General features: G+C 42.0%; 1 protein-coding gene across 2 annotated transcripts; it reads left to right on the plus strand.

The window, feature by feature from the left end:
* The first annotated feature begins 1,105 nt into the window (after positions 1-1,105).
* On the plus strand, positions 1,106-24,182 carry vps39 (VPS39 subunit of HOPS complex). Of its 2 annotated transcripts, none has more exons than XM_056393702.1 (24): positions 1,106-1,731; positions 1,975-2,040; positions 2,525-2,589; positions 3,029-3,071; positions 3,275-3,369; positions 4,322-4,420; positions 4,556-4,648; positions 5,444-5,627; positions 8,266-8,386; positions 9,250-9,370; positions 9,741-9,870; positions 10,390-10,532; positions 10,702-10,842; positions 12,160-12,301; positions 14,549-14,635; positions 15,807-15,880; positions 16,136-16,352; positions 17,528-17,656; positions 17,952-18,054; positions 18,394-18,439; positions 19,177-19,326; positions 21,581-21,715; positions 22,049-22,140; positions 22,605-24,182. In XM_056393702.1, exons 1-24 carry the CDS (start codon positions 1,659-1,661, stop codon positions 22,684-22,686), a joined length of 2,631 nt encoding a protein of 876 aa, XP_056249677.1. In that variant the 5' UTR covers positions 1,106-1,658; the 3' UTR covers positions 22,687-24,182. The 2 variants fall into 2 exon arrangements, with proteins under 2 accessions (XP_056249677.1, XP_056249678.1); XM_056393703.1 differs by having other exon boundaries at positions 1,107-1,731; positions 9,744-9,870.
* Positions 24,183-24,449: the final 267 nt, after the last annotated feature.

Consider the following 24,449-nt stretch of genomic DNA (forward strand, 5'->3'; position numbering starts at 1 on the left):
TTACGAAATAAACATTTTATTTTGAAAATACAGTGATATTTGCAAAGAAAGAAGGAGTAGCTGATATTTGATGCAGTAGGTGCAGAGGAATTAGCGAGTCGACTTAAATTTTCTGCCTTTTGTGCTCACACTGATCATTTAAGCGTGCTGTACTTAGTTGAAGCACCTGGTAGTGAAAATTCAAGCAAAGCTGTACAGAATAACATTTTAAATGTGCATAATGATTATGGCTTTGCAAATGTTGCAGGTTTTTTATTAATGTTCTACTGTTTTGCACATTTTTTGTTATTTTCTCATTTTCAGCCTATGGTCATATTTTTTGTCAAACAGGAACCCTTCCTTTTTATTTATTTGCATGCGCTCTGTTCCACTTTTTCAGTTAGTACTCTATCAGAAGCAAAAGCTTCCTAACTCATTTACACCATGAAGGAGAATGAAAGTAGAGTTTTTGAGATATCTTGTGAAAATGTAAAAGCTATGCAAGGAATTAATATTGGTTCGATCTCAATTAAGAGCTGTGGCTAAACACTTAATTGATCATGGGCGGTGTCAGACATATAATTAAGATCATTCTGATGATGAAGTCTATGAGACATTTTTACTCTCTGACAGTATTTGCAACTGGGCCATACACTTTGACAAACTATAAGACAGACGAATCGTTTGAAAACACGGTTGATGAGAATAATCATCACGAGGGGCCACATCCATTTCATGGCAGCGGTGTTGGCATGGTTTCACAATTCCCTCTAGATGTGTTTTTCAGGTGTGTTCCGGAGCCCATGACACCTCCAGTGCGGCTTCAATTTGCTATCGGGAGGTAAGGTAGGTAATAAAAGTTCGGTCTTAGAAGCGATCATCTATATGGGGATATAGAGAGGTTATTGTGGCCAGTCGCGACAGCTTCAAAAAGCTGTTTGAGGGACACCTGTAGTGACTATTATTATTTATTTTTATTTTTAGTTTGTTTTTTTGCACACATTATTTTCTATAGAGGCTCTATGAACAAAATCTCGCGAGAATTCCACATCACCGCGAGCTACGTTGCTACGACTACATACATATCATCACTACACCTTTAACGCGTTCCTCGTGAGTGCGCTGGCTTGAGTCACGTGCCTGTCAAACCCCGTTACCCTCGCGCAGCCGTCGTCAACACAACTGAGGAAGTAGCAAGAAGCTAACCTGGCTAACGTAAACTAAGTGCTACGGACAATACGTTTTTTTATTACCAATCGTATCGAGATACTCAGTGGTACGTTAGTTGTTATCGACGAAGTAGCTGACTGTCTTTGTTCGGTTTCCAGCCGACATGGAGTGAGAGGGAACAATGTTTTGGAGCAGTAGCCGTGGCTTGCTAACTTCTGAGCTAGCAGGCTAACGATCAGCTGTTGTTTTGGTCGGAGAGATAGCTGGTTTACAAGCCAAACTGCTTTTCATCGCTGCAGTCAGCCACGCCAGGGTTTACTAAACCAAATTTCCCCGTCGCCTGTCTAAACACCGAACTGCTCCGTCTGTTAATGGCGACACACACAGGCGTACCACCCTAACAGAGTCGTCAGCGGTCCGTCAGTCAGCTGTTGTCCGACAGGCGTCAACTCCGTGTGGGATCGATCCATCACAGCGGTCTGTAATTGAATCAGCAATATCGCTTCAAGATGCATGACGCGTATGAACCAGTGCCTATTTTGGAAAAGCTTCCCCTTCAGATTGACTGTCTCGCGGCCTGGGGTGAGTTGTTGACATTTTATATTTCCCTCAGCTATTCTTTCATCCTTTGACATTGAGCTCGTCTCTATGGGCGTTTATTGAACTGCAGTCTCAGGTGTCCCATGTTTATTGTGAGTTGCTTCACCGCTGACATGAATGATCTCCCTGCAAGCTGTGACTGAAAAAGTTTGTGTTTGATACTGTAAAATGACTGACAGCCTCCTTTTGAACTGTCATTGACTCTTTGAGTTCCTCTCTCCTCAGAGGACTGGCTGCTTGTTGGAACAAAACCAGGGCATCTCCTTCTCTACCGAATAAAGAAAGATCCAGGTAAAAAAGGAAGTCAAAGTGATGTGGGATGCTGTGTGTTTGCAGACCTTCTCAACTTACCGACTCCTGTTTCAAATAAAACTTTTGAGTCATTTTCAGAAGCAAAAATCAGCTCTACGGGGCTTTTAGTTGCTAAAAAAGAGAGATACAATTAAAAACAAGTACAACAAAGCTGAAGGAACATAAACAGTAAATGTAAACAACATAAACAAGCTGCATATATAAATGCAAGGTATATAAAAAGCTATAATGAACAACAGCATACAGATTCTATACAAGTGAAGCTGTTTCTGTAAATTCTAAATAAGAATACAAAAGTGGAAAGAGTGCGTAACGTAATAGGTTACTTTATATACATGAAATGAGTGCTTATATACAGTGTATGCATGTAAACATGTACATAAACACTATATACAACATGCTTACATTTATATTTGACAATGATGATGATGGTTTTTGATGAACATGTCTCTTTTCTCAACAGGAACCAACCGGTTTGAGGTCACACTGGAAAAATCCAACAAGAACTTCTCAAAGAAGATTCAGCAGGTAGTGAAGAACCACAGACTTGTTTCTGCATAGATCAAAAACTATGTGAAGAAGGAACGTTTGAAGTCTATTGAGAGAGTCACAACTCAAATACTTCCAGAGTTTTTGGAACTACATTCTGGTGTCTTCCTGTTATTAGTACTAATAAACATTAGACTCACTTCACTCTGTTCGCCTCGGTTCGTCTCTTTTAACTGTCAATGGCCAACTCCCTCTCTCGGAATGATTCTGGCAGTCTCACACACCTCAAGAATACCACAGATAGATATTTATATTTATATTTATTTAATATTTTATTTATAGCATCGGCTTCAGCTTGAACAGCATGGTTTTGTCAACGTATCATGCTAACAGATGTCAGTTCTTAGCTGAGGTGTTAACGTCCACGCTAATGCCTGCTTTGAATCTCCTTTAACTGTGTTTCCTACTCTTCCCACAGCTTTACGTTGTCTCACAGTACAAAATCCTTGTCAGTCTACTGGGTAAGTTTTCCTCACAAACACATTTTTATGTATTAGAATGTGATTTCAGTGTAAGAGTTAATTCTTGACTTTTGAAAAAAGTTGTTCACAGTTAAAAGATCATGCTTTGTAAACAGTCTGCATCTGTGTATTGACACGCACAGCGGAGCATTTGTCTACATTATCACCGCAATACATAAAATATCTTTGATTGTCTTCTGCAGAGAACAACATCCACGTCCACGACCTCCTGACCTTCCAGCAGATCACTGTGGTGTCCAAAGCCAAAGGAGCCACGATCTTCGCATGTGACCTGCAGGTCAGTTACAGCGGATTGTACAATACCGTTAATGTACAATAATGCTATTATATTCGTGCATTTGTATTGTTTCATGTTCAAAACCTCTCAAGTGAGAACAGTTTTCACATGTGCAGGATGTACAATGCATCATTCAAACAGCTCGGGGATGAATAAGAGAGAAAAGGGCGATGAGTCAGTGTCTTTATAGTAAGCTAATTTAAGACCAGGGAGCTTTAATAAACTGGTTTATTCAGTTTGAACGTGTCATAATCTGTTTCTTTTTTTCTAATTTCTAGTCAACTCATAATCATATTAACTACCCTGGATCTCACCATAGAGTTTCAGCCTTCGGAAAAAGTGATTCCTATGTTCCCTGCATCCTCCAAATTTCAGTACGGTTAGGAACAAATAGAGACCTAAAGGCGTAAGATTGGTCATTTGGAAGGATGCATGAATTCAGAGACTCAAATAGAGGGCTCAAGACATAACAGTGTGGTTACAATCCTATATGTAGATTTGCAGTGCATGTGAAGTTCATCGCTCTTCCTCAGACATCATCAACACTGGCAGAGATCCTCAAATCTAACATGCTGCTGCTTCCCACCAGCACATACTGTACCGCACGCTACACCAGCAGACGTTTTCAAATCATTCCCTTGTGACAGTTTCCTTCAATAAAAAGCAACATGATGTCCATTAATGTGAAGCTCAAGCAAGTATCAGTCTATTTGCAGTGTACAATGGCTGCCTTGAAGACAGGAAACATCTATTAAACAGTATATTTTAAAACTGAACTGTAATTTGCGGTAAATGGACTAAAACAGGCAGAAGACTGATGTGAGTCCAAAGAAATCTTACGGCACAATTGTTGTCATAACAATGATATTCTTTCCTTTCATTTCCACATTTCAGTGTTGTACTCACATTTTCCCTGATTTTTGTATATTTTTTTTTCTCCTCCCTCCCTCAGCAAGCCGTCTCAGGAGAGGAAAGGCTGAGAATGTGTGTCGCAGTAAAAAAGAAACTCCAGCTGTATTACTGGAAGGATAGAGAGTTCCACGAGCTGCAGGTAAAATGAAATATATCTGAGTGTGACTCACTGCAGTGTGAGCCAGATTTCTTTTCTCTTTTTTTTTTTTTTTTGTTGTTTTCCCACTCCTTTTGACATATTTAGTCATCTTAATGTTTTCTTTTTGTCTGTTAGGGCGACTTCGGTGCACCAGATATTCCAAAGTCCATGGCCTGGTGCGAAAACTCCATATGTGTTGGTTTCAAACGAGACTATTACCTTATTCGGGTACGTGCTGCAGGAGACGGTAACACTAAGCTTTATACACTTTATACACTTTATACACGCAACTTAGTGATCCTCCAACCATTATCTTTCTTGTGTATATTAAACACTCATTCCTTGTAGACTTGCAAGAAGGCTGTAAAACGTTTGCAGTGTGTTCATTAACGGAGAAGAGAGGCTGTAGCCTGGATTAATGGCAGTTGTGGATTTGATTCCAGTAGCGACAGGTTTTCAGGGAACAATCAAAAGATTCATAGGAACCACTTAAACCTGCAGCATAATTCACTTCTTCACTGTTCATCTGCATGTTGAGTTTGTTCTGAAACTCTTATATTTTTCCGAAAGACTGCAGAAAACACGGTTAAACTTTCAGTGTTCAGCGGTTAAGTCTCTGTGGTGACCCCTGCGTGAACTGGCCTGAATCCTTTATTCATTATTCTGTGAAGAGGCAAGCTATAAACATTTTGCAGGTGCCTTTCAAGTCTGCAGAAGGTGTTTCATAGACAGATTTTGAGAGGTGTCACTTTTTATACCACATCTGAAAACACACTTCAGACGCAGGCTGTTATATAACTTGTTCTTCTGTTGCCCTTGATTTGTGTGTGTGTGTTTATTTTAGGCTTTTTCCTTTTCTTATTTCTGTTATTCGTACTGCTTGGAGTTATTCCTCTTCTCGGCTTTTCCTTAATGTTGTTTTACTGTCTATAAAGTAACTGACCTCACAGAGAAAGTTTTCGTCGCTAAGGTATTATTATCTGTATCTCCTGACTCAAACGTGCCATCTCTCCTGTCAACCAGATGGATGGCCGTGGCTCCATCAAGGAGCTCTTCCCCACCGGGAAACAGTTAGAGCCTCTGGTCGCCCCACTGGCTGATGGGAAGGTGGCTGTCGGGCAGGATGACCTAACTGTGGTGCTAAATGAAGATGGCGTTTGCACCCAGAAGTGTGCCCTGAACTGGACAGACATCCCCATAGCGATGGGTAAGAAAGAAACACGAGAACAAACACTGTGAGGATTCATTTTAGATTCATCTTTATTTTACATCAGGTTACATACCATTTAAAAAAAAAAAAAAAATGAGGTTGTATTTCCATGCATATGAAAAACAAACCACCTAATCCTAGTTACTGTTTCTATCCTGATGTCTTTGCTAGAGTTAACTTGTATTCAATATCAATAGACACTGACGGCAAAGTCAAAAGGAGACACAAATGCAGAGTCACAAGAGCCAAACACTCTCCCCCAGCGCCCTATAGTTTATAGTTCGCCTTCCAGATAACACGGAAAATATTTTTGTCAAAATGTGTCACTCCTGGCAGCTCATTTCTCCAAAGGGAAAACTAAATCTGCTTCATTTTATGTTGTCTTTTTAAACGATGAAACCTTCAAACCTCAAAAATCCACTTTTTAAACAGAAACAGAATGTGAACGTCTAAGTCACATTTCAATAACATACACTGCATTTTATTAGTTTATTGTCTCTCAAGGACGAGCATCTATTGATTTCCCTGAGGACATTGTCGACTATGAATTTGACCACTTAACATTAACAAGCTTGTTCATGATAATACCCATCTGCACCGGAAAGAGAGAGATAAATGATCCAGACCAAACAGGAGAACACTACAGGGAGAAACGGAAGACGAGCTGCTGTGGAGACGCATTTTGTTTTGGTGGACGGCATGAAATTGAGCCAATTCGAGGTCACATGCAGGTTTTTGTTCGGCACAGAAATTAAAAAAAATAATTCATCATCTGAGAGTCTTTCTGCGTGAGTGTGAGCATCATCTTAGATTCATTTCCTTCCTCTTTTGTAAAATATAAAAGTTCCCGTCTAATAATAGTGAGCTACTGAAACTGTACACAGCGCTGCATCAATGTTATTTGATTTTACTGACTATTTAAGAAATGTTGTGCCTGTGTCTGTAAGAGGACAATCTCAGATACATTTCACATACATATAATACCAACAATATCAGAATTAACCACCACATATTGATTTTTGTTTTTCTTTTTTTTACTATGTGAAATGTTTAAAATCTTGTTTTTATTGTAGAGCCGTGTGCAGCTCATTGATTCGCTCAGCCCCTCCTCGCCCCATGTCTCTCTCTCTCTCTCTCTCTCTCACAAACACATTGACAACCGTCTGACTGTGTGCTATATTTGGGCCGGCCGTCAGGAGCACCGGGAGGGTCATCAAAAAAAAAAAAAAAAATCCATAAAGTTTTTACCATCCCTGTCTGTCTCTCACGGAGCGTCTCTGTGTGTCAGGACCGGCCAATCACAATAAGCAATCAACCCTCGCCGACCCTGACCGGAGCTGGTCACGGTTGGGTCGGTGTATCGCCCAGTTCTTTATTTGTCACAAACGATTTGGCAATTAAAACATTTGCACACTAATAGAGCAGGTCTCTTCACGTAGTAATTGGATATTAAAACAAACGCTCGATAAAGCTTTTGGCCTGAATACCGGCATCGTTCTGTCAGCTGCAGTCATCCCGCCGCTGTCTGCCTTTTTTCTTTTCTCTTCCATAATCTTTCCTTCCCTTGTGTAAAGTCTTTTCTTTCCAGCCCGTCTGAGCCGTGCTGCTGCTTTCCATATGTCAGAGGAGAAAAAGACAGTTTTAGATCAGCGTTCTCATCCCGTGACTAAGACACCGCAGGTCTGGGTTACTAATGAACTTTGTGACAGAAGTGATGCAGATGAGCTCTCTCATTGTTTTAAAGGCCCCTCTGTCTGTGCTCATTGAAATGCAGAGAGGAACAATATGAAGGGGAAATGAAGCCTCCAAGCAGTGGTTTCATACAGTTTGCAATTTCCTTGTTTTGATATGGTCGACATTGTGGCTTTGGGCGCGCATCAGCAGAGGATGAGCGCTGGTCAGTTTAAAATACTTTTGACTGACTTTCCTGACTGGTCGTGGCTGGAGCAGAGGGCCTGGGCCTTTGCCTGCAGGAGTAGTCTGTCCATCCTCAGGCCCGTCTAGATGGCTGTCTCCGGGTGGATTTCCTATCCCATTAGCCTTAAGGTTTTCACTCCTTAATCAGAACTGAAGCACCTGCTGTCACGACACAGTTTCTGTTGCGTGGACAGCAAAACTCGCAAAGGGTAAATTCAACAGAAAGAGATAAAAGTTGGTGCTAAGTCCCCTTGTTGTGAAAAATCAAGAAAGTAATTTTCTCTCTCTTTTAAATCCTAAAAGGAAACACACCCTATTAGCTTGGCACCAACTTGTCGTGATTCACCACTTTCTTGTTTCCTCGCTATTGAAATCTGCATAAAAAACATTTTTTATCATCCGTACTGAAACCACTGCTTCTGTTTGTACGTGCCACAGGTGTCGATTGACAAGCAGCGGCCAGTGTGTGTTCCCCATTTCATAAAAGTGTCTTTAAATATCCAAAAACTTTACTCGCCTTCTTTCCTGCAAAAAGTTGAAATGCTTGTTTAGATTTTGTCTTAATATTCATATTTTCAGACGTGTGTATTAACACAGTTGTTTAATGATTTGCTGAGGATATTTAATAGTTTTATGTCACAGACTCAGTTGCGATAATTTGGTTGTGACTGACGCACACAGAAATGTGACACTGCTGCCTCTGTTCTAACCTTCTCAGAGCACCAGCCTCCGTACATCATCGCTGTTCTCCCTCGGTACGTGGAGATCCGGACCTTTGAGCCGAGGCTGCTGGTGCAGAGTGTGGAGCTGCAGAGACCTCGCTTCATCACCTCAGCAGGGTGAGGCAGGCCGGCAGGCTGCTGTGACCTTCTGTCGTTTTATTTCGTACATTTTCTGTCAGTTCTGTGCAAAAGCAAACTGCAGCTAGATTCTGAAGTCTGATCAAGCTTCAGCACAAACAGACTTTGCAGACAAATGTTTATTTTCATGCAGATGTTCAACCGTTCACATTGTGCTTTGCTTCGTCGCGTGGTCGCACTTCTGAAATGATTAAAAGGAAGTAAAATTCAAACTTTATTACCATTTTATTTATCAAATTGTGTCAAAGAAAGAAAATATATTGAAAGATTTACAATCAGTTGTATGTTCCTGTTTTAACAACTTGCCAACTTTAACCAACCGACCGTGTTATGGTGAGAAACATTACATCAGTTTGCGTAAAAATAGGAAAGTTTAAAGATATGACAAGATAAGAAGAGAGATAAGAAGTATAACAAGAAAATATGTCATAATAACATGAAAAATCTTTTCATGCTAAAATGTGTGTGTGTGTGTGTGTGTGTGTGTGTGTGTGTGTGTGTGTGTCTTTTGTTGTGTGTGTCTTTTGTTGTGGTGGCAGCGATACCCGTTCAGTACTAAAGCATTTGAGGTAAAAGAAAGAAAAGTCTGCAGTGGCTCTTGCAGCACAGTTGGTTATAGTTATAGTTGCAGGGTTTGATGATGAATAGTGGCCTTTCTTTTTTTGATGCTCCCACTCTGTTTACGATGCATAACATCCCCAAAAGAGTCTCATGTATCACTTGCTGCTTTCATCAGTTCCCGTGATAATGATGCCGATAATGTCAGTTCCTCCGAGCAAAGAAAAACACTGTTGTTCCAACCTGTCCTCTCTAATCTTGTTTTCTCCTCTTATCTTCCACAGGCAGAATATTGTGTACGTTGCCAGCAACCACTTTGTGTGGCGCCTGGTGCCCGTTTCAATAGCCACCCAAATCCGGCAGCTTCTTCAGGACAAGCAGTTTGAGCTGGCTCTCCAGCTGGCGGTGAGCAACGGAGCCGCTCACTTCACTAATAAACCTTGTTATTAAATTCCTGAGGATTCAATTTTGTGCTTTAGCTCAGAGGATGGAACATCAGAATCACTTATCTTGATTAGGAGCAGTACGTCCAAACGGTAAAATGCTCAGGGTTTTGTTCTTTATAGTCAGCTTATCTAGCAATCCAGCTCTCTAGTTTTCCAGGGGCAATTCAAAGAACAAAAAAAAAAAGAAAGTGAATTCATGCAGTTTTCACGTTCTTGGGAGCTGTAGCTCTGATAAGTAAAACTGGAGAGATAACTTTTTTTTTTGCTGTAGTGTGATGAAATTTTCTTTCTTTCTTTCTTTCTTTTTTCTTTCTTTATTTTTCTGCCAGAAGATGAAGGATGATTCAGACGGAGACAAGAAGCAACAGATACATCACATCCAGAATCTCTACGCCTTCAATCTGTTTTGCCAGAAGAGATTCGACGACTCCATGCAGGTGTTTGCCAAACTCGGCACAGGTAGAGCTCTCCACCGAATTCTCTCTGTTCAGGCCAAATTGTGTGAAACAGATCCTGGCCCGGATCAAACCGCATGTGAACATAAGGCCGCGTTTATCTGTTTCGACCTGTCACACGTTGCTGCTATTCGCTACATACTGGAGGCGAACACGTTGAGTGTCAGATATCTGAGACCTCGTATGTTCTGCTGTTGAGAGATCGTCACCCGTCATAGTTTGATTTCATTTACTCTGCTTTTCTTTTTGTTTTCCTTGAACTCATCAGACATCTGCTGCTTATTGTAGAGTAAATTGGATGTGAATGTTTTTTATTTAAGTATGACTTACAATCTCTGTGTGAGAATTGATTCCACAGTGATGACATGAGTTGAGTTGAGTTCAGGTCTGGTTGTTGTTGTTGTTGTTCTGTGTTTATATCACAAACTCTGAACACATTTTCCTTTAATCAGTGACTGCTAAACAAACTCGACTATCACACATGGAATACAATTGAACAAACCCCGCCTCCTGTGCTCTGCAGATCCCACCCACGTGATTGGACTGTACCCGGACCTGCTCCCGTCAGACTACCGCAAACAGCTGCACTATCCCAACCCCCTGCCGACGCTGTCCGGGGCAGAGCTGGAGAAGGCTCACCTCGCTCTGATCGATTACCTCACCCAGGTTTTAAAAAAAGGATTTTAGCTTTAAATATGTGGCCTCTACATAAACTAACAAAAGCTCAAAGGTTGTAATATTATATTGAAAACACGTATCAAGGAAATTGGTGTAAATCAAAGGAAGTGCGAGTTAATAATCTACATTTTCTTTATGTTCTTTAATGTCGTCACAGAAACGCAGCCACCTGGTGAAACAGCTGAACGACTCTGACCCCTCCACAACGTCTCCACTCATGGAGGGCACACCGACCATTAAGAGCCGCAAAAAACTCCTGCAGATCATTGATACCACCCTGCTGAAATGTTACCTGCATGTAAGACCACGATCTTCCTGTTTTTCTTGCTTTCACTTGATGTATTTAATAACATGCCCTCCTGTCAGCGAGTCTCTGTTTTGTTATCGCAACACATCGCGGGCTTTATGTTCTCTACAAAGTACCACTGTTTTTGTGTCATGCTTTTTATTATTTTGTAATGAAAGAAACCTTTTGTTATCGCTGTTGGATTGTAAAGAGTTATTCATGTTTTCATCTGAAGCACTTTCTTGTTCTCTGCATCTGTTCACACTTAAGGTGAATGGATACACACAGGAAGGTTGGATCAACCCAGGACAGACAAACATTAGCCACACATGTCCAACATAATACTTTTTGATTTACAACCAACCTGTAATTGTTAGCGAAGGCTAGTCCAAATGTTTATATTTTCATGCTAAAAGTTGTATCAGCTCTTAAAAGCTTGGCGGTCTTCGCCCCTGCGCTTACAGCAAAGTGAAATAAGTCAGTAATTCTTAACACTCATAGAAGCTGGCAGCAACACTTGGCGGTTCGCTGTACCTCACATGTAGCCAGATGGGTCCTGTGTTAAACAGGCTCAACGGCAGGATTTACTTTGAAGTAACAGAACCTGAGTCTGTGAGTGTGACTGTCGTTCGGGGGTCGTCGCCGCGGTAACTGCTTTGTGGGGTTGATTCGAGGGAAGTAGATTCCTGGCGCAGCAAAGCAAAAAACGTTCGATTCACAAGTGGGACACGGATATAAGCATCCAAAATAAGTTCTTCCACAGAGCGGCTGGGTTCTGTGAGAGCAACAAAATAAGTCTCCAAGTCTTTCTGCCCCCAACACACACACACACACACACACACACGCACGCACGCACGCACGCACGCACGCACACACACACGCACGCACGCACACACACACACACACGCACACACACACACACACACACACACACACACACACACATGTTGAAATGGGACTCTTCAATTCAGGGAAAATGCCGCCAAGTCCTTCTTTTTTTTCCGAGGTATAATAAGCCCTGTTTAAGCAGTGCAGCTCCCAGGGCAGGCCTAGATTAGATTACACTGGATGGATAACCTCAGAGAGCCTGGAGAACCTTCTGAGATAGCGCTTGCTTCGGTAGTGCCAAGCATCTGCGCCAGATTATTCCAACAATAAACACATCGTGAAGCGGAGGGGATCGGCTAATCAGTGAAGTCACCTGCTTGTAGTCTTTGGGTGAACTACAACTTGAACTTTTAAAAGGGTTCGGAGAGGGATTCGTGTTTGGAAATGTTTTGGTGTTCATGTTGCGTAATCTCCTCGTATCCCGCCCCCCTTCTTCTTCAGACCAATGTGGCCCTGGTGTCCCCCCTCCTTCGTCTGGAGAACAACCACTGCCACATCGAGGAGAGCGAGTACGTCCTCAAGAAGGCTCACAAGTACAGCGAGCTCATTATTCTTTACGAGAAGAAGGGCCTGCACCAGAAAGGTAAGAGAGTGCAAACCACCCAGTGCGATCTTAATCTGACGCATCATCGAGTATCAACCTGCACAAAGAGGCTGCGTATAATTATGGGAGTTGTCTCTTCTCCTCTCGCTGTAATGACAAATGTACGACGGACCTTTTGGGGACGTCCACAGTCATTAAATCTGTCTTGAATACAACAGGTGTTCTGCAGCAGATTTAACAATGTTAAACACTTTTTACCATAAAATTACAAATTCCTCTCAAACAGTTTGAGATCAGGACGTTGTTTTCCAATTCAAATCAAAACGTTTTCTGCATGTGCTTGAAACGAACAAAAAGCAGAGAGACTTGACTTTTCACCCAGCTCTGTCTCAGAAAACATGCCATTAATGCCCCGGCCCCTAATTGTGTAATTTGTACTGAACCGTGTTCCTCTGGAAAACAAAAAAAAAAACTAATTTGAATTCCATTTGATTATGTGTGATTCGAGGCGTAAAGATTAATCCGACACGGTGGGGATTCATACACCTCTTTCAGCTGTCGTTGGCTCCCCTGGAAAACTCTCTCTGTCGAGTTCAAGTGCGAGGTCAAATATGCTTTTGTTGCGTGAATGAACAATAACCAGTGTTACGTAAGGAAATAGAAGGCATTACATTACAAACACAAAAACACACATTAAACAGAAGAGGGTAAAGTATGACAGTATGAGTAACTTAGAAACTAGTAAGAGAAACTACTCAAATGGAAAATGTATCATACATAGCAACATGTACACACAAGAATTTATGTTATGTAATATACTGTAAGCTGGGTTTACAGGTTTATCAAATAGATTTTTTTATTCTCCCTCTTTCATTGGATGAATGAACTGAAATCTGTTTTTATTCCAAAGAAATCTGCAGCGACCTTAATTCAACACAGAGCCAAACGGTTTTCAGACCTCCTCTCACAGCAGTTCCTCCGTGAAGCCGAGACAGTGAGCCGTGCATGTGCAACACCAGCGCCCCAGAACTGGCTCACCTAAATGAAGCGTGCTCATTATCGATGTTATTAATTACACTTGCGCTTCTTCCTTTCTAATCTCATCCAAAATGTAAGAAAAGTATCAGCGGTGGTTTTTTTCGATCACTGCGCCGTCGCTTTAATTACAGGAGTAGAAATTAATATATTATAATGTATATTAATATATAAGTTTATTCTACAGGAAACTTCTTCAGCTAGTAGAAATCCGTCTGTGAGAAAAGTCAGGTGAAGTTGAGTACGTATGAAAGAACATCGGAGGTCGTTTTTCTCCTGCGGTGAAAGAAATCTCGACATATTTTCAAAATGTTAAATTAAGGTGAAAAGAAAAGTCGATATCTGTGGAAATACATTAAGAGCTTTTCAAAGGAAAACACGATTCTGAGAAGAAACACTTTCCAGTGACATTTTGTCCGAGATGATTGTTTGTTTTATTTTCTTGTTTTTCATCCTTGCATACAAGAGAAGTCAATCACTGGGTAAAGACTGATATATCAGAGTTCAGTTTTATTTGTGTGGGTTTGTGTAGGAGTGTAGTTTATCTGTTGCAGACCTCAGCATGACAACTGAACACATCACGTTAAAAACACAATGAAACATCTGTTCCCAATTCCTCTTTCAAATGGGTTGTTGAATTTGGGGTTTAGTATTTAAATGAGGGATCACTCGATGCCAGACCTACATCGGCCTCTGCCAGCGGCCTCCTCGTCACATCCTCATTCACACACAAAAGCCATTGTGAGCTGGGTCGTGTGTGAATTCAATAAGTGCCAGTTATGAGCTTGTATTCTCGGCTGTTTCGGGGCCACGGCGGCGGTTTATCTCCGAGGAGGTTTCCCGCATGCGGTCAGCTCGTCATCCTCGTAGATCAGAGCCGTCTTAGTGTTATTTGGTTTGTGGTGGATTCTGGGCTGTGGTAGATTTCTTGGTGTGAGCGCGGCTGGGTTTAATCGGCCCGCTGCAGTTTGTGTTCATGATGTCATGCTGCTGAAGTCTGCCTCGCTCGCTCTCTCTCTCTCTCTCTCTCTCTCCTTCTGCCAATTCAAAGCAGCTGTTCCCGGCCACCAATTAGCAGTGTGTATGTGCTCCGTCCAATTTCTGTTGACAGAGGAATTATGTAACGCAGCGCACAGCAGAGTAGATGACGTCTTGCTACTTTCCATCATTCGGACTAATCTCACATTTGTTCTTCCTGCCCTTTTCTCCCGCCTCCCTTCGCTCCCCTTCACCCTGTTTGCCCTCTGGCAGCTCTGCAGGTGCTGCTGGACCAGTCCACCAAGGCCAACTCTCCGCTGAAGGGCCACGAGCGAACAGTGGAGTACCTCCAGAGACTGGGTAAGGATCCACCCGCCACCCACTAGATGCATTCAGCTTTGTTTGGCGTGATGTTGGGAAAGCCTCTGAGGAATCTTTCACTCTGATTGATAGTGGCTGTTGGATGAGATGTATAGCCTGCATCTGTTGCATGTCACGATCCGCAGCCTTTCATATCTCTGGCAGTGTGTTTTCTGTGTCACTCTGTGAATACTTTGCACTTGGCAGTTAAAGGCCATCGTGACACTGCGGCGTAATGACGATCGTTTTAAGCCACTTTCACAAAAAGAAAATCATTGAATTCAGTCACAAAGAGGAAGTTATTACTTCAGCCTGAAGGTTTCCTCTTCAAAACGAAACAAAAACCTGTTGGATGTGATTTTGTTTGTGTTTGTTTCCGTCACACTTTCTCCTGTTTCTGATTAAACTGAAGATCAATCCAGAAAATTTCCAGTGAAATTAGTTGCGCTCGCAAAAAAAAAAAACATCAAACCTCTTCATCTGTGGTTTCATTCGTTCATTATAGACAAGTGATGGTCAATAAAATGATTTATTAGATGAATTATCTCTTTTTTTCCCTCAGTGATGAAATAAAATCATGTTGATATATTTTTTAATAATGTATACATCACATTTTTGTGTGCTGTGTTTTGCATTTTGGATTATCAGTTAATTTATAACTGGGCTGCGCTTAACGATTATTTTCATTATAAATTAATGTAACTCTTATTTTCATAATGAATCAGTGAATGAGAAATTGTGACTGACAGTTGTTTAGGATTCTGTGACGTCTTCAAATGTTTTGTCCAACAGTTTTAGAAAGATATAAAACAGAGAGAAGCAACAAACCTCCCATTGTCTGAGAATTAAGGGGGAAAAAATGACTTAAATCATTAATATATTCAGTTCAAAATAGTTGCCGTTTAATTTTCTGTCAGTTGACAAACCGGTTAATCAGCTGAGCTGCAGCATTGATTTTTATTTCAGAAGAATGTGCATTTACCAGAAGTAACACATTCTGATAAATCACACTGAAGCATGATGGGAGATTTATTATCATACTTCCTGTGTTTGTGACTCTAACGGCCGAATATGGCCTAATAAAATAAAAGTATTGTCTTCCTCACCTGTTTTCCTCTGAGCTCCACAGATGAAGTTGAACTTACCTGTTTACTGTAATCCTGTGACGCAGGTGTGGAGAACCTGGGCATAATCTTTGAGTTTTCTCCCTGGGTGCTGAAGATCTGTCCCGACGACGGTCTGAAGGTGGGGCGCAGAAAATTCACATAAAAAACATCCCATAATCATGTTCAACCCATATTCACATGTAGAAAACTGATTTATGTTTTTTTGTATTTTTTTTTACCGTGGTTTAGTTTTGAATACAACCTTTTTAATTCACATAACCTCCAGATATCACCATGACAACAGACCTCTCTTTATAAACTGTGGATTTATTTTATTCCCACTTCTCCATAAGGAAAGTGCTGATGTCGGTTTAAAAAATCTCTTCCCATCCAGATTTTCACGGAGGACCTGACAGAGGTGGAGACTTTGCCCCGAGACAAGGTGCTGAATTTCCTGAAGGAGGGTTTCACGGAGCTCGCCATCCCGTATTTGGAGCACATCATCTACGTGTGGGACGACAAGGGTCCGGAGTTTCACAATGTGCTGATCCAGCTCTACCTGGAGAGGGTTCAGATCCTCATGAAAGAGTACCTCAGCTCACTGCCAGAAGGTACAAGCAAGAGAAGTTAATTTAAGGTCACAGTATCTCTGGGCACTTGAAGAAAGTTTTACAGTAGCTTATTTTACCACTTTTAGAAAGTGTGAGAGGGATTAAAGTAAATGTTTTTAGACATTTCAGCATTAAATTGGGCTTATTTGTCATTTTTGTCCGGATTCATTGATGCCTACCTGAAGCAAAGCTAGAAAATAAAGGAAACGCTTTAAATGGAAGTGTGTTATTGTAGTGTCAGAGCTGTAAAGGCAACGAGACCCTGGAGCTTTAATATCTTTTTCACAAAAACCCCCACCCACCATTTTTGAAAATCAACTTTCTTACAGGAGAATAGTTTATTCATCTGATGTATCATAGCATTTTCATGTGATTACATCACTGCATATGGGTTCGGTTTGCCTTTGCTCCCTCATCCAGAGGGTTGTCTCCGATCGCTCTGCAAATAAAGCCTGTGTCAGGGCTCATTATGAAGTCCATTTATCTCTGTGTGTTTGTGCCTTTTTAATGCTCATCCAGGGACCGCGCAGTGAAACGGACCTCGCCGCCAACACGGCAGCGTTTGCAGAGAGGCTCACTAATGTGCACTCTGTCTGCGGAATAAACTAATAAACGCCGCTAACGGAATAAATAAATCTGTCCTTGTGGCAGGTTATTGCTTCACGTCGTTCTATGAAGCATCTCGCAGGATATGGCTCTCGATGTTAAGATGTTGTTTCTCTGAGATTGTTGTGGTCCGAGGATGGGGCCGTGTGCGTCCAGGGGTTGTCGATAATTATGTCCGTTTCAGCAGTAACTGCACAGTTTAGTTTCCTATACCCCCAACAAACGTGTGGGGTATATTTCCTTCCTCATAAAACATTTAAAAAGCCCATTCCTAAAACTTGACTACAGACCACTTCAACACGATGCACAATACAAACAAAACAGGACGGTCCAAAACCAAAAGGAACTCATTTTTCCACTTTTGGATTTGCATTTTGAATTTAATTTTGAATCTGTAGTTCAAAGTTGTGGCGATCAAAGTGCGAATGTGGCTCCGTAAAGCAGCAAAAAGTCTCTTCTGAGAAGGTGGAACCAGTAAATTTCTGGTGTTTTTGTTCCTGTACTAATCAGTTAACTGAAGAAACATTTCAGCTGTAGATACTAAAATAAAAACCTCTGTGTTGTTGTAGGGGTTCCAGCTGTTGCCGCAGGAAAGGAGAAGGGCAAACTGGGAGAGTTCAGGAACAAGCTGCTGTCGTTCCTGGATATTTCTACCAGCTACGAACCGGCCAGACTCATCAGTGACTTTCCCTTTGATGGTAAGAACTGAGGTTTCAGTATGACGAACGCAGATTGTGGTAGTGTGAAGACCATGTCTGTAGTGTTTACTCCGTAGATATGGAAGGGAAGTATTTGTTTTTAATACAAATCAAAACCGTAGAAATTCATAATAAACCACAGATTTTAGGATGTAAAAACAGCGCATCTGCTTTTGGTTCCCATGACCTCACGTACACGTGTTCTCAGCTGTAGCGGCAGGTTTTACTGGGGTTTTTATATGTTGAAGCTGAGGGGTGTGACTCGCACCTTTTGACCTCGTTTTCCACATCTAAGGCCTGCTGGAGGAACGGGCTCTGCTCCTGGGACGGATGGGTAAACACGAGCAGGCGCTCTTCATCTATGTGCACGTCCTGAAAGACACCCGCATGGCTGAGGAGTGAGTACCTCCACAGGACAAACACCACATGCTCCTCCTGCACAGCTGGGTGTGAAGTGAACACTTTCTCAGCAGTGACTCCAGACTGTGAAAGATATTTAAAACAGTGAGATAAAGATTAGAAAATAAAAAATAGTGGAAAGTTGTTTTATGCCCTGAAACCATATTTAATTATGAGCCTGCTCTGCCAGGCAGCTAAATGATTTTTAAGGCCCATGTGACCTAATTGAGCCATCCTGATTACCTCGTTACAGCGCTGTGAGCATCGATCAACATCCTGAAAATAAGTAGCACTATCACGTTTTACATTTGCTCCTGTTTTTCCTCTGCGCTCTGCAGATACTGCCACGGGCACTACAACAGCTCGGTTGAAGGAAATAAAGACGTAAGTGGCTTTTAGTGTAATTTCATTTTGATTTGTGTCGCTGTTTTGTTCATTTTAGATTCGTTGCCCTTTCCTCTTTGATTTTGCTGTTTGTCGTGTCCTCGTAGATTTTATCATCGTTCTGATGTCGTTTTGTTTTGTTTTTTTCTTTTTTGTTTTTATGACCACTTTTTCCATTTGGCACGCTCTGCTGCCTTCTGTTAAGAGCCTTTGTGTTTGCAGGAAGTGCTATACAAATATAATGGATTATTTATGGTACATGCCAGTTCTACCAAAAAAAAAAAAAAAACTCCAGTTTTCTTCTCAACCGAACCAAAAATGTTGCTCGACAAAACCAATACTGACAGTTAAAGAAGCAGCATTGGATTGTTGGTGAAAATCAATGAATCACAAGGTCACAAAGAAATAAGATCTCTGTGTTTAAAGCCTCCTGTTAATATTAAACTTATTATTGTTGTTAAAGGTTAGATTTTATAAACTCAGCATCTTCACTCTTATCTTCTGTTCAGACATTTTGACTTTATTTCCTGTGTAATCTCTCCTTTTTAATCATTTATTCTCTCATTACTTATCTTGGCAAATATTACATACATAACTTATTTCCTGTTTCAATAAATGACTGATGTTTTCATTCGTTGAAGGACTTTGTGATAGTGATGCATTCGCTATTCCCTGGTCATTTAATATAGATGAGACTCTTATTTAGATAAAACTCTATACGTATTCATGCTCTGCAGGTTTATCTGTCTCTGCTGCGGATGTACCTGTCACCCCCCGACGTCCACTGCCTGGGGCCCATCAAGATGGAGCTGTCGGGGCCTCAGGCCAACCTCCAGGCAGCCCTGCAGGTCCTGGAGCTTCACCACAGCAAGCTCAACACCACCAAGGTAAACAAGAGGCGAGCTGCACTCTGTCCCTCAGCAGGGTGACTTAAGAACAAATCCCAGTCTGGCAATACTCACAAATAATTCTACTACTTTCTAACACACGTTTACTGCCTGAGGACGAATCAGACCGAAGGTTGTCAGTCACAGAAATGTCCTCAGCAAACTTCAAACTGCTCATTAAACCAGAACACATGAATTAGCTTCTAATTCAACCCAGGGCTTTATTGTTGTTAGTTGACTCTTTGCAATCGCTCAGACTTCATAATCATTTCTAATTCAGACGAGATGCGGCGGCGAAAGTGACACTGATAAGACTCGGTTTGTTTAAGATGGATCCAAATAACACGATTAACGACGACACGCAATCGCACAAATTCAGTCATTTGGCATTTGGTGTGGAAATTAAAGCGGCGACTGAACGGAGCAGAATTCCTTTTTAAAGGATTTGATTCATCGGTTTGTTTTTAGAGCGAGATCAGGCGGGTTCGCGCTGTTGGGGGGAGGGGGTGGGGTGGGGGGTGGGGTAAATCAAGCTGCTGCCTCTGTGATAGAAAAGATCCAGAGAACCCAAAAAAAGATTTCCAGCAGGGTGCCGGTCTCCCACGAGAAGCATCTGTGTTGTAACGTGAATATCTCTGATGCAGTTCCTCTCACAGTTCTCTTTCCAGTATCTGCACCCAGAACCAAAATAGCTAAAGAGTTAATTGAATAAAAGCGTTTCTGTTGAAAAGTAGCTCGTGACCTATTTTTCTTATCAAACCTTTGTGTCACAATCCAGCGAATTCTGTCGAGTAAAGAAAACATCCCCTTTCAGGAATGCTTCGTGAAGGTGTTTGGTTCTGTGTTTTTATCAGCTGCCAACTCTTCTCCACACAGTCCACGTCAGCAGATTGTGTTTTCTTTCTTTCCCGTATATCTTATCACAAAGAAACAGAGACGCGCTCTTTGAAACGCCTCCAGTGAGTCACTCTTAAGGTATTAATAGAAAACTTCATCTGTTGTGTTCAGGTTGTAAAATGCACCGTAACAAGCTGCCGTGTCCGCGGTTTGGATACGATTGTGTGCGAGAGGCACCGCTGATCTGTGTCCCCCCCCCCCCGTCACACAGAAAGGTCAAAATTAAAAGTCTCTCGAGGGGGGGAACGTGAGCGTGTCGAGGTCCAGATCCCACAGACTGGACCTCTCCACCTTGTCTTCCTGTGCCACTCTGCGTCGCTGCAGCGCTCCCTCATTCACTTTAATGGCACCGCGCTTTCATTTCCCCTGGCCTCGCTCCCAGACTCTGCCTCGCCAAGAGAGAAGAAGGGGAGACAAGACAAGACTGAACAAAGCTTCAGAGAAAACTGAAGCAGTTTTTCAACTATTGCTTTTTTCTTTAAGAAAATAAATATTATTAATTGTAGATGGTCACATTTTTACGGGTATAGAGGTTTTTCTGTCCGAATCTGAACCCAACCCGACCTGAGTCGTCGTTACCACGGTTGTCTGTTAACCCTGATTACACATGATAACCGTCAACAGCCGGGTGTGCACCCTGCGTTGGAGGGTGCTGTAACTTTCCGAAAACTGCCCCACGCCCCACTTCATGCTGTGATGGGCCAGCAGTGCAAAGCTGAGAAAGATTTCGAGCTCTTTTCATTCTTTGCACAACTACTTCCACCTTCTTAAACCGTTACCACACTTCTTCACCTGACCGAGACAACGTATCGTACAAAACTTCTCCAACTCTGTGTAAAAAGCCGAGGCTGAAAGTTCGTTCTTGACTTTGACACAAAGAAGACAAAGTCTGAAAATGTGTAAATTTAATCCAGAGCAGCTGCTGAGTGGACCGAGGTCAAGAACGAACCTGAAATCTCAGCTCGGTCTGCCTGTGCAGGCTGCTGAGTATCCCTGTATGACCAGCAGGGGCCGGGCTGCTGCTCAAGGACACTACAGCAAAAAACATTTTCAACTCACATTCCCCGGAGCAAGAGAAGTCTGCAGCTTTACATTTACAAATCAGCCTCTTGCACCTCAAGGCCGCCGTCCAGTCCTTCAGTGCTCAACCTCTCCCACCGTGACTGAAGACCTGCGCGCTCTGAAAATCTCCCCGACTTCAAAGACAAACATTCATTTTCTGATTCGGTGAAGACGTCAACGATCCGCTCGCACAGGAAGTGTAACTGTAACTGTTGGCTAGTTATCAGAAAGGCAAATTAGAAACTAACGATGTCCGGTCTACAGTGTTTTAACAAGCTGACTATTTGGTTTCCAGGCCATCAATCTGCTGCCGGCGAATACTCAGATCCGAGAGATCCGGGTTTTCCTGGAGAGCGTCCTGGAGGAGAGGGCTCAGAGGAAACGCTGCAACCAGGTGCTGAAGAGTCTGCTGCAGGCCGAGTTCCTCAGGGTGAGTCCGGCTGAGTTTGTTTACCCCGTAGTTAATGTAAAAAAAAAAAGATCGTGCAGATTGTTTTGTTCTTGACGAAGAATCCGCTCCTCTGTCTTCCTAAAGAAAAAGATAATTAATAATAGTTTAAGGACAGAGTGGTTGATATATCTGCACGTGTGGCACAAGAAGCTTGAGCCAAAGATCCAGAACTACGTGACCAATCCAAGAGAGGAAACTGAAGCTGTGTCATCACGTCAAACCTGGAGCTCTGGGAGACTCAAAATCATCACACAACAATCAGTAATGAAAATAATGAACCAGATAATAACTAAACACGTTCTCCGGCTTCAGGTGCAGGAGGAGCGAATCTTCCACCAGCAGGTCAAATGTGTCATCACAGAGGAGAAGACCTGCAGAGTTTGCAAGAAGAAAATAGGAAACAGGTAAAAACTATCTCCTTTTTAATACTTATTCTAATTCTTATCGTTTCACTGCACATGTTGAAAACAGTTAAACAAAGAAACTTTGAATATTAAATCTGGAAAAAAAGTGGGCTGATTATTTTTTTAAGAGCTTATCTTGGAGTTATTTGGGGTTATCGTGAAAATCCTCATTAACGTGGAGATTACGACTCTGTCCATGTAATGTAACCATCGCGTTTTATATCTCTCATCTCTCTTTATCAGATTTTTTATTTTTATTTTTATTTTTTTATGTCTGCAGTTTCGGTTTTATTAACTTGAACACGATTTTACGCCGTTGTGCTGCTGTTAATTTCATACCCTGTTCATTTTTTAGTTTACTCCTGTAATTTTTAATTAAACGCTCGTTCATCTGCCGCGACGCAGAGAGTGAAGTAATAATCCTTTTTTTTTTTTTATCTGTTTGTTCAACTCTTCTCTTTCAGCGCGTTCGCCAGGTATCCCAACGGCGTGGTGGTTCATTACTTCTGCTGCAAAGACCGCACCGTGTGTCCCACTGAGCAGTAACAGGTTCTGTTTACTAATAAATAACCCCACCCACCCTGCTCCTCTCCGCCCCTTTTCCTCCTCGTGGACTTCAGTGCTTGGAAATCCATGAACTACAAATACATCAGGAGCTTGGAAGTGCTCAGATTTGGACGCTTGTATCCAAAGCACCTTGCAGAACTTTTGTTTTTGCTTTTGTCCCACCTGAGTTAACCTGATGCTCGACTCTCGGAGCAGAACCGGAGCTCCCTTCTGAGGGGCGGCGACTTCCTGTCTCTCTGTGCATGAAGAAATAGGAGGAATGTCCGGAGTCGCTCAGCAGGAGGGGAGAAAAGTGAAGAGACGGGGGGGGGGCCCTGACATTTGAAATGTATGTGTCACTGTAACTCTAGAGGGGATTCGCCCCCCCCCCCCCCCCCCCAACACTGTGTAAGCCTCCAACACTGCTTCATACGCCACATAGACTCTGCGGGAGTTCTGCTCGATGCCTTCTGTGACTGAAGATTGTGACGTCAGATGTCCGTCATGAGTGTCTTTTTATTAAGCATGTGCCGCTACTGACGAAGCAAAACAAGCGTTTATGTTACAGCGTGTTTAACGGAGCCGTATTTTAATGAAACATTTGAAGGGCGACCTCTCCGACTAACATTATTCACAGCCGTGTTCTTTCCTTCATCTAGTGTCTTACTGCCAGACAGCATCCACTCTTTTAATGCTTTTGTTTTTTTGGTTTTTGAAGTTGTTATCCGTCTTGGTATTAGTTTTGTGTTTCCTTCTTTCCCAGTCATATCAAAAGTTTATGAAATAGAACAAACTTCTAAAGCGAGACTCGTGAAGAGGAAGGTTGGTGTCACAGAGTCTCTCTTTAACATAGGTCACAGGAGTGCAGCACTTTAAAAGTGGATGGATGTCTCGTTTATTTATTATAAAGTCTCATATCTGCGCGATACGAACAGGAAGTGACGTGAGTGACTCGAGAGGTGTGATTGATCCAGGCGTTTTAATGGCAATATCGGTCTGAACCGTGTGTGTGTGTGTGTGTGTGTGTGTGTGTGTATGTATGTGTGTGTGTGTGTGTTTACCGTCCGCCCGGGAGGTAATTAAAGAAGCAGGTTATTGAACATAAATGCAGGTAATGAATGTAATGTTTTTAGAGTGAGTCGGGCTCTGGACAGTTCACTTCCATGACTCAAACTTGTCTGTTTTAACCACTAAACTTTTTTTTTTTTAAAGTTAACTTTCTCACAAGTTGTAGCATTTCCTGCGTCTTCTGCTCCTTTAAATGCCCCTCCCCCTTCCTCCTGTGCTCTCAGAGGTTTGCACACATCCTCAGCTAAGACTGTTTTCAGAGTTTTTTGTTTTTGAATGGGAATATTTGTACCACTGTGTGTGAGGCTGCCTGAAGACCGACGGTGTTAATGAGCGATTTCTCAATGAAGTTCTTTGATTCTGATGGAGGACCCAGCAGGTCCCGTCTGTGTCTGGCTTTAATCAGTAATAAATAATAAGCATTTCCACCCTGTCTGTCTGTCACTGACTGTTCACAGCTGTTCACACCGGTGCTGCTGCTTCTCACTGTGATCTCCTTGTTTTTGCTTACATTTAGATTTAGCACCTGCAGGAATTAATCCTCTATTTCTATTATAAATATATAAAATAAAACGTGGTTCAAATTTATGGAAGCCCAGTGGTGCCAAAACTGAAAATAAATTAATTAATTAAGATCAAATGTGGAAGATATTGTGAGATAATGTGTCCAATTATGTGAATAATAAATCATAAAT

The sequence above is a fragment of the Seriola aureovittata genome, chromosome 13, assembly GCF_021018895.1.
Source record: "Seriola aureovittata isolate HTS-2021-v1 ecotype China chromosome 13, ASM2101889v1, whole genome shotgun sequence".
In the NCBI taxonomy this organism is placed as follows: Eukaryota; Metazoa; Chordata; class Actinopteri; order Carangiformes; family Carangidae; genus Seriola; species Seriola aureovittata.